The 10,848-nt window shown below is 43.8% G+C and overlaps 1 protein-coding gene across 3 annotated transcripts in view; it reads left to right on the top strand.

Moving 5' to 3' along the window:
• Window positions 1–232: 232 nt before the first annotated feature.
• The window catches only part of PXK (PX domain containing serine/threonine kinase like), a 148,667-nt gene continuing 138,051 nt past the window's right edge, over window positions 233–10,848 (top strand). For 2 of the 3 annotated variants that reach the window (XM_068133402.2, XM_068133403.2), the window contains exons 1-3: window positions 233–383; window positions 9,635–9,685; window positions 9,817–9,864. In XM_068133402.2, coding sequence (XP_067989503.2) covers window positions 282–383; window positions 9,635–9,685; window positions 9,817–9,864 — 201 coding nt within the window. In that variant the 5' untranslated portion in view covers window positions 233–281. The remainder of the gene's footprint in view (window positions 384–9,634; window positions 9,686–9,816; window positions 9,865–10,848) is intronic. The other variant, XM_068133401.2, reaches the window with a different exon arrangement.

The following is a 10,848-nucleotide window of genomic DNA, read 5'->3' as shown; positions in this document are numbered from 1 at the left end:
CTGTGCTCAACCTGTATATCATTTGTTGGGCGGTGTATGGTAACAGCGCCGAGATGTTTATTGCACACACGGTTGTTGTTTTCTTGGACGATTTATATAAAGTGGCACGAAGACGCTTTGCTATTTGTAATCCACGGGAAATTTTCACGAATAACATCATTAATTTGTTCAAAAAATAATTGTTTTCGTTTTCTCCACAGAGCGTCGAGCCGTCGATAAAGGGGGATTGGCTTGGGGCGCCTTGAGGGCAGCGCGGTTCGTGCCCCGCGGGCGAGTCGGCCATGGCGCTTCTGGAGAGGCGATGTTTGCAACGCGCCCGAACAGACGACACGGCTCCACTGAGCTGCACCATTGAGGCGACGCAGACACTACATTCGTACACGGTAGGTAACACAGTGATGGGTTTATTTGGGTAAGATGGGTACATCTACATGGTCTTGGTGTGTGTTTGGGACACGTTGCCTGTCCCGTGTGTGTGTTTATTGTCAAAATAACAAACACAACAACCTGCTCGCTGAAGAGTTTTATAATTTATTTTAACGTTTCAAACACAAGGTTTCCTTCTGGACTAGAAACGCACGTGTGCCAAGCTTTAATACAAGTCTCAGGACTCAAGTGGAGGATGAGTAATGATGTAAGAGACAGATGGGGGGGGGGGACTTTGGGAGGGCCGGATGGCGGGGGGCCTATGGGAGGGCTAGGGGGAGGCCGGATGGGGGGAGTTTTGGGAGGGCTAGGGGGAGGCCGGATGGGGGGGGGCAAGGGGGAGGCCGGATGGGGGGAGTTTTGGAAGGGCTAGGGGGAGGCCGGAAGGGGGGAGTTTTGGGAGGGTTACGGGGAGGCCGGATGGGGGGAGTTTTGGGAGGGCTAGGGGAAGGCCGGATGGGGGGGGGGCTATGGGAGGGCTAGGGGGAGGCTGGATGGGGGGAGTTTTGGGAGGGCTAGGGGGAGGCCGGAAGGGGGGGCTATGGGAGGGATGGGGGTAGTTTTGGGAGGGCTGGGGGAGGCCGGATGGCGGGAGTTTTGGGAGGGCTAGGGGAAGGCCGGATGGGGGGGGGGCTATGGGAGGGCTAGGGGGAGGCTGGATGGGGGGAGTTTTGGGAGGGCTAGGGGGAGGCCGGAAGGGGGGGCTATGGGAGGGATGGGGGTAGTTTTGGGAGGGCTGGGGGAGGCCGGATGGCGGGGCTAGGGGGAGGCCGGAAGGGGGGAGGCCGGATGGGAGGGCTAGGGGGAGGTGGGATGGCGGGGCTAGGGGGAGGCTATGGGACTGGGAGGGCTAGGGGGAGGCCGGATGGGGGGGGCTAGGGGGAGGTGGGATGGCGGGGCCAGGGGGAGGCTATGGGACTGGGAGGGCTAGGGGGAGGCCGGATGGGGGGGGCTAGGGGGAGGTGGGATGGCGGGGCTAGGGGGAGGCTGGATGGGGGGGGGGCTAGGGGGAGGTGGGATGGCGGGGCTAGGGGAAGGCTGGATGGGGGGGGGCTAGGTGGGATGGCGGGGCCAGGGGGAGGCTATGGGAGGGCTAGGGGGAGGTGGGATGGCGGGGCTAGGGGGAGGCCGGATGGGGGGGCTAGGTGGTGGTGAGGGGTTTTAGGTTGGGGAGATGGGGTGAGGCAAGGGGGTGGTGGGCTGGGAATGAAGAGACTGGGCGGTGGCCGGGGGTTGGGTTGGGGAGAGGGTGAGGTGGGGGGGGGGGGGGTGGAGGGAGGGGGATGTTGGGTCTTTTGGATTGGGGGAGGCATGGTTGTGGTTGTGGTTGTAGTTGGGGAGATGGGGTGATGGGTGGGTGGGGTGCATTCAGTGTTGACTACAAAGACCATGAGACCCTTATGGTGGCTTTAGCTTAGGCTTGTAAGAGCGAAATGTGTTCATGTTGCCCCATCATACTCTGTTTCTGCAACAAGGAAGCCGTTATTCAAGAGCAACTAGCGATACCCATGGATAAAATCCACGTTTAAAAACGTACAAGTTAAAGGTAAAACGTGAGTGTACAAAACGTGTCACAAAAAGTACAAAAAAAAGTATAAAAATACTCACTCAGAAGTATTCAAAGGTAAGGCTGTGGTAAAAGAGGGAATGAAGTTTCACAGGGTTGTGGTTAAATAGTGAATGAAGTATCACAGGGTTGTGGTTAAATAGTGAATGAAGTATCACAGGGTTCTTGTAAAATAGTGAATGAAGTATCACAGGGTTGTGGTAAAAGAGGGAATGAAGTATCACAGGGTTGTGGTTAAATAGTGAATGAAGTATCACAGGGTTCTTGTAAAATAGTGAATGAAGTATCACAGGGTTGTGGTAAAATAGTGAATGAAGTATCACAGGGTTGTGGTAAAATAGTGAATGAAGTATCACAGGGTTGTGGTAAAATAGTGAATGAAGTATCACAGGGTTGTGGTAAAATAGTGAATGAAGTATCACAGGGTTGTGGTAAAATAGTGAATGAAGTATCACAGGGTTGTGGTAAAAAAGTGAATGAAGTATCACAGGGTTGTGGTAAAAAAAGTGAATGAAGTATCACAGGGTTGTGGTAAAATAGTGAATGAAGTATCACAGGGTTGTGGTAAAATAGTGAATGAAGTATCACACGGTTGTGGTAAAAGAGTGAATGAAGTATCACACGGTTGTGGTAAAATAGTGAATGAAGTATCACACGGTTGTGGTAAAAGAGTGAATGAAGTCTCACAGGGTTGTGGTAAAAGAGTGAATGAATATCACAGGGTTGTGGTAAAAGTGTGAATGAAGTCTCACAGGGTTGTGGTAAAAGAGTGAATGAATATCACAGGGTTGTGGTAAAAGAGTGAATGAATATCACAGGGTTGTGGTAAAAGAGTGAATGAAGTCTCACAGGGTTGTGGTAAAATAGTGAATGAAGTATCACACGGTTGTGGTAAAAGAGTGAATGAATATCACAGGGTTGTGGTAAAAGAGTGAATGAAGTCTCACAGGGTTGTGGTAAAAGAGTGAATGAAGTATCACAGGGTTGTGGTAAAATAGTGAATGAAGTATCACAGGGTTGTGGTAAAAGAGTGAATGAAGTCTCACAGGGTTGTGGTAAAAGAGTGAATGAAGTATCACAGGGTTGTGGTAAAATAGTGAATGAAGTATCACAGGGTTGTGGTAAAAAAAGTGAATGAAGTATCACAGGGTTGTGGTAAAATAGTGAATGAAGTATCACAGGGTTGTGGTAAAATAGTGAATGAAGTATCACACGGTTGTGGTAAAAGAGTGAATGAAGTATCACACGGTTGTGGTAAAATAGTGAATGAAGTATCACACGGTTGTGGTAAAAGAGTGAATGAAGTCTCACAGGGTTGTGGTAAAAGAGTGAATGAATATCACAGGGTTGTGGTAAAAGAGTGAATGAAGTCTCACAGGGTTGTGGTAAAAGAGTGAATGAATATCACAGGGTTGTGGTGAAAGAGTGAATGAAGTATCACACGGTTGTGGTAAAAGAGTGAATGAAGGATCACAGGGTTGTGGTAAAAGAGTGAATGAAGTATCACACGGTTGTGGTAAAAGAGTGAATGAAGTCTCACACGGTTGTGGTAAAAGAGTGAATGAAGTCTCACATGGTTGTGGTAAAATAGTGAATGAAGTCTCACATGGTTGTGGTAAAAGAGTGAATGAAGTATCACAGGGTTGTGGTAAAATAGTGAATGAAGTATCACATGGTTGTGGTAAAAGAGTGAATGAAGTCTCACACGGTTGTGGTAAAATAGTGAATGAAGTCTCACACGGTTGTGGTAAAATAGTGAATGAAGTATCACACGGTTGTGGTAAAAGAGTGAATGAAGTCTCACACGGTTGTGGTAAAATAGTGAATGAAGTATCACAGGATTGTGGTAAAAGAGTGAATGAAGTCTCACACGGTTGTGGTAAAATAGTGAATGAAGTATCACACGGTTGTGGTAAAAGAGTGAATGAAGTATCACACGGTTGTAGTAAAATAGTGAATGAAGTATCACACGGTTGTGGTAAAAGAGTGAATGAAGTCTCACACGGTTGTGGTAAAAGAGTGAATGAAGTATCACAGGGTTGTGGTAAAAGAGTGAATGAAGTCTCACACGGTTGTGGTAAAAGAGTGAATGAAGTATCACAGGGTTGTGGTAAAATAGTGAATGAAGTATCACAGGGTTGTGGTAAAATAGTGAATGAAGTATCACAGGGTTTGTGGTAAAATAGTGAATGAAGTATCACACGGTTGTGGTAAAAGAGTGAATGAAGGATCACAGGGTTGTGGTAAAATAGTGAATGAAGTATCACAGGGTTGTGGTAAAATAGTGAATGAAGTATCACAGGGTTGTGGTAAAATAGTGAATGAAGTATCACACGGTTGTGGTAAAAGAGTGAATGAAGTATCACCCGGTTGTGGAAAAAGAGTGAATGAAGTCTCACAGGATTGTGGTGAAAGAGTGAATGAAGTATCACAGCGTTGTGGTAAAAGAGTGAATGAAGTATCACAGGGTTGTGGTAAAATAGTGAATGAAGTATCACACGGTTGTGGTAAAAGAGTGAATGAAGGATCACAGGGTTGTGGTAAAAGAGTGAATGAAGTATCACACGGTTGTGGTAAAAGAGTGAATGAAGTATCACACGGCTGTGGTGAAAGAGTGAATGAAGTATCACACGGTTGTGGTAAAAGAGTGAATGAAGTATCACCCGGTTGTGGAAAAAGAGTGAATGAAGTCTCACAGGATTGTGGTGAAAGAGTGAATGAAGTATCACAGGGTTGTGGTAAAAGAGTGAATGAAGTATCACAGGGTTGTGGTAAAAGAGTGAATGAAGTTTCACGCGGTTGTGGTAAAAGAGTGAATGAAGTCTCACACGGTTGTGGTAAAAGAGTGAATGAAGTCTCACACGGTTGTGGTAAAATAGTGAATGAAGTATCACACGGTTGTGGTAAAAGAGTGAATGAAGTCTCACACGGTTGTGGTAAAATAGTGAATGAAGTATCACACGGTTGTGGTAAAAGAGTGAATGAAGTATCACACGGTTGTGGTAAAATAGTGAATGAAGTATCACAGGGCTGTGGTAAAAGAGTGAATGAAGTATCACAGGGCTGTGGTAAAAGAGTGAATGAAGTCTCACACAGTTGTGGTAAAATAGTGAATGAAGTATCACAGGGTTGTGGTGAAAGAGTGAATGAAGTCTCACAGGGTTGTAGTAAAATAGTGAATGAAGTATCACAGGGTTGTGGTGAAAGAGTGAATGAAGTCTCACACGGTTGTGGTGAAAGAGTGAATGAAGTATCACAGGGTTGTGGTAAAAGAATGAATGAAGTATCACAGGGTTGTGGTAAAATAGTGAATGAAGTATCACAGGGTTGTGGTGAAAGAGTGAATGAAGTCTCACACGGTTGTGGTGAAAGAGTGAATGAAGTATCACAGGGCTGTGGTAAAAGAGTGAATGAAGTATCACACGGTTGTGGTAAAAGAGTGAATGAAGTCTCACACGGTTGTGGTAAAAGAGTGAATGAAGTCTCACACGGTTGTGGTAAAAGAGTGAATGAAGTCTCACACGGTTGTGGTAAAAGAGTGAATGAAGTATCACACGGTTGTGGTAAAATAGTGAATGAAGTATCACAGGGCTGTGGTAAAAGAGTGAATGAAGTATCACAGGGCTGTGGTAAAAGAGTGAATGAAGTATCACACGGTTGTGGTAAAAGAGTGAATGAAGTATCACAGGATTGTGGTAAAAGAGTGAATGAAGTCTCACACGGTTGTGGTAAAAGAGTGAATGAAGTCTCACACGGTTGTGGTAAAAGAGTGAATGAAGTATCACAGGGTTGTTGTAAAAGAGTGAATGAAGTCTCACACGGTTGTGGTAAAAGAGTGAATGAAGTCTCACACGGTTGTGGTAAAAGAGTGAATGAAGTCTCACATGGTTGTGGTAAAATAGTGAATGAAGTCTCACATGGTTGTGGTAAAAGAGTGAATGAAGTATCACAGGGTTGTGGTAAAATAGTGAATGAAGTATCACATGGTTGTGGTAAAAGAGTGAATGAAGTCTCACACGGTTGTGGTAAAATAGTGAATGAAGTCTCACACGGTTGTGGTAAAATAGTGAATGAAGTATCACACGGTTGTGGTAAAAGAGTGAATGAAGTCTCACACGGTTGTGGTAAAATAGTGAATGAAGTATCACAGGATTGTGGTAAAAGAGTGAATGAAGTCTCACACGGTTGTGGTAAAATAGTGAATGAAGTATCACACGGTTGTGGTAAAAGAGTGAATGAAGTATCACACGGTTGTAGTAAAATAGTGAATGAAGTATCACACGGTTGTGGTAAAAGAGTGAATGAAGTCTCACACGGTTGTGGTAAAAGAGTGAATGAAGTATCACAGGGTTGTGGTAAAAGAGTGAATGAAGTCTCACACGGTTGTGGTAAAAGAGTGAATGAAGTATCACAGGGTTGTGGTAAAATAGTGAATGAAGTATCACAGGGTTGTGGTAAAATAGTGAATGAAGTATCACAGGGTTTGTGGTAAAATAGTGAATGAAGTATCACACGGTTGTGGTAAAAGAGTGAATGAAGGATCACAGGGTTGTGGTAAAATAGTGAATGAAGTATCACAGGGTTGTGGTAAAATAGTGAATGAAGTATCACAGGGTTGTGGTAAAATAGTGAATGAAGTATCACACGGTTGTGGTAAAAGAGTGAATGAAGTATCACCCGGTTGTGGAAAAAGAGTGAATGAAGTCTCACAGGATTGTGGTGAAAGAGTGAATGAAGTATCACAGCGTTGTGGTAAAAGAGTGAATGAAGTATCACAGGGTTGTGGTAAAATAGTGAATGAAGTATCACACGGTTGTGGTAAAAGAGTGAATGAAGGATCACAGGGTTGTGGTAAAAGAGTGAATGAAGTATCACACGGTTGTGGTAAAAGAGTGAATGAAGTCTCACACGGTTGTGGTAAAAGAGTGAATGAAGTCTCACATGGTTGTGGTAAAATAGTGAATGAAGTCTCACATGGTTGTGGTAAAAGAGTGAATGAAGTATCACAGGGTTGTGGTAAAATAGTGAATGAAGTATCACATGGTTGTGGTAAAAGAGTGAATGAAGTCTCACACGGTTGTGGTAAAATAGTGAATGAAGTCTCACACGGTTGTGGTAAAATAGTGAATGAAGTATCACACGGTTGTGGTAAAAGAGTGAATGAAGTCTCACACGGTTGTGGTAAAATAGTGAATGAAGTATCACAGGATTGTGGTAAAAGAGTGAATGAAGTCTCACACGGTTGTGGTAAAATAGTGAATGAAGTATCACACGGTTGTGGTAAAAGAGTGAATGAAGTATCACACGGTTGTAGTAAAATAGTGAATGAAGTATCACACGGTTGTGGTAAAAGAGTGAATGAAGTCTCACACGGTTGTGGTAAAAGAGTGAATGAAGTATCACAGGGTTGTGGTAAAAGAGTGAATGAAGTCTCACACGGTTGTGGTAAAAGAGTGAATGAAGTATCACAGGGTTGTGGTAAAATAGTGAATGAAGTATCACAGGGTTGTGGTAAAATAGTGAATGAAGTATCACAGGGTTTGTGGTAAAATAGTGAATGAAGTATCACACGGTTGTGGTAAAAGAGTGAATGAAGGATCACAGGGTTGTGGTAAAATAGTGAATGAAGTATCACAGGGTTGTGGTAAAATAGTGAATGAAGTATCACAGGGTTGTGGTAAAATGGTGAATGAAGTATCACACGGTTGTGGTAAAAGAGTGAATGAAGTATCACCCGGTTGTGGAAAAAGAGTGAATGAAGTCTCACAGGATTGTGGTGAAAGAGTGAATGAAGTATCACAGCGTTGTGGTAAAAGAGTGAATGAAGTATCACAGGGTTGTGGTAAAATAGTGAATGAAGTATCACACGGTTGTGGTAAAAGAGTGAATGAAGGATCACAGGGTTGTGGTAAAAGAGTGAATGAAGTATCACACGGTTGTGGTAAAAGAGTGAATGAAGTATCACACGGCTGTGGTGAAAGAGTGAATGAAGTATCACACGGTTGTGGTAAAAGAGTGAATGAAGTATCACCCGGTTGTGGAAAAAGAGTGAATGAAGTCTCACAGGATTGTGGTGAAAGAGTGAATGAAGTATCACAGGGTTGTGGTAAAAGAGTGAATGAAGTATCACAGGGTTGTGGTAAAAGAGTGAATGAAGTTTCACGCGGTTGTGGTAAAAGAGTGAATGAAGTCTCACACGGTTGTGGTAAAAGAGTGAATGAAGTATCACACGGTTGTGGTAAAAGAGTGAATGAAGTATCACACAGTTGTGGTAAAAGAGTGAATGAAGTATCACACGGTTGTGGTAGAAGAGTGAATGAAGCCTCACACGGTTGTGGTAAAATAGTGAATGAATATCACAGGGTTGTGGTAAAATAGTGAATGAAGTCTCACAGGGTTGTAGTAAAATAGTGAATGAAGTATCACACGGTTGTGGTAAAAGAGTGAATGAAGTATCACACGGTTGTGGTAAAAGAGTGAATGAAGTGTCACCCGGTTGTGGTAAAAGAGTGAATGAAGTCTCACAGGATTGTGGTGAAAGAGTGAATGAAGTCTCACACGGTTGTGGTAAAAGAGTGAATGAAGTATCACGCGGTTGTGGTAAAAGAGTGAATGAAGTCTCATACGGTTGTGGTAAAAGAGTGAATGAAGTATCACACGGTTGTGGTAAAAGAGTGAATGAAGTATCACACGGTTGTGGTAAAAGAGTGAATGAAGTATCACACGGTTGTGGTAAAAGAGTGAATGAAGTCTCACAGGGCTGTGGTAAAAGAGTGAATGAAGTCTCACACGGTTGTGGTAAAAGAGTGAATGAAGTATCACACGGTTGTGGTAAAAGAGTGAATGAAGTCTCACACGGTTGTGGTAAAAGAGTGAATGAAGTATCACGGTTGTGGTAAAATAGTGAATGAAGTGTCACACGGTTGTGGTAAAAGAGTGAATGAAGTATCACACGGTTGTGGTAAAAGAGTGAATGAAGTCTCACACGGTTGTGGTAAAAGAGTGAATGAAGTCTCACACGGTTGTGGTAAAAGAGTGAATGAAGTATCACAGGGTTGTGGTAAAAGAGTGAATGAAGTATCACACGGCTGTGGTGAAAGAGTGAATGAAGTATCACACGGTTGTGGTAAAAGAGTGAATGAAGTATCACCCGGTTGTGGAAAAAGAGTGAATGAAGTGTCACACGGTTGTGGTGAAAGAGGGAATGAAGTATCACACGGTTGTGGTAAAAGAGTGAATGAAGTATCACAGGGTTGTGGTAAAATAGTAAATAGCTGTAACCCTAACTATGCGAAACCTAAGTAACTGGTTTACACCTAATGTCACGTCTTGTGCCATGACGCCACTTCCCGATTCCCTCCTGTTGAATCATGGACGAGACGTCACGATTTTGTCGTGATTGTGAGGAAGCAATGTCGGTATTTAGCGAACTGTGACCCCAACTATGCTAAACCTAACTGTGCTCACCTGAACCAGTAATGGACGGGGCCGGGACGTAATGTGCGAGTTTAAACCAATGAGAGCCTTCGGGGGGGGGGGGGGGGGGGGACACGGGGGGGGGGGGGGACTTTGCAGCCTGGCATTGTACATCATGACTTGTGTAAGTTTTCTGGGATTTTCCCCTTTTTTCTCTCGCTGCAGGAGTACATAATTCGAATCCAACGGGGTCCTGACCCAAAAGAAAGCTGGCAGGTACGTTGTTGAAAGTTATCTGTTGCAAGTTGTTGCTTTTTTATGGTTCCCTTCCCGCTTAAGAGCAGAACAGTACAGAACAGTACATATATTTTTGATTGTAGACATTGTTTTTTTTTGTTTTTTTTCAGATTGTAAAACGGTATAGCGACTTTGATACCCTCAACACCATTTTGCAGGTAAGTCATACTGCTCAACTTCGGGTTGAACCAGTCGAACTGCGGGTTGAACATTTACGAGGGGTGATCAGTTTGTTTGTGGACCAACCTATGTATTGCCAATCATCAAATCATTGTCGAATGATTTGATGCAAGTTACACTATACAGATCTATCCATGCTATTATGATGTCTTACTAATTCCATATTACAACTCACAAATTTTCCAGAGCTTAGACTCAAAGTAGGGATCTCCCCTAAATTCAGTCAAAATGGAGAAATCGGAATTCCGAGCTATGATAAAGTACCTGCACAAGGAAGGCTTGCCTCCCAAGCAAATGCATATATGGATATGGTCGTGACATTCGGGGATGATACTCCTTCATATTCCATGGTAAACAAGCGTTACGCCTAGGTCCCCCGTCGGTGAAGTGTGAGTTGACAAAGTGGAAGACGCAGAAAACCATGGAAGAGTCGATAATATTTGCGAGTGGGTTGGAGACACACCAACACACCAGATTAGAAGTTAGTAGTTCGTTTATTTTTCAAGATATTCCGCTCACAAGGTTCAGACATATATGGTGGTGGCCATCTTGGATTTTGACGTGGCGACCCAATTTTCAATAGCGTTCTTCCTCATGCGTAGGTACACCCACACACCAGATTAGAAGTTAGTAGTTCGTTTATTTTTCAAGATATTCCGCTCACAAGGTTCAGACATACTACTGTGTTCAAAAAGTATCCGACCTTTATTTTTCGTGCGTAAAAAAAAAGAAGCTAGGGAGGCATTGATTGGTGCACGTATGTAGGCAATCCTAATGCGCACGCGTGAATTTTTTCCCACCTGCAGAAGTTGTCATTCGACGGCAGACCGCCGATGAGTGAGGACATGTAAGTGAGTGCCGTCGGATTTTCGTTTTTGACAAAATGACGGAAAAACTTGAACAACGCTACTGCATCAAATTTTGTGTAAAGCTTGGCGATTCCCAAGTGGAAACGATCCGCA

The sequence above is a fragment of the Myxine glutinosa genome, chromosome 12, assembly GCF_964187855.1.
Source record: "Myxine glutinosa chromosome 12, kmMyxGlut1.1, whole genome shotgun sequence".
Lineage (NCBI taxonomy): Eukaryota > Metazoa > Chordata > Myxini > Myxiniformes > Myxinidae > Myxine > Myxine glutinosa.
Note: the sequence above shows the minus strand (reverse complement) of the source record. Positions and strands in the feature narration are given on the sequence as shown.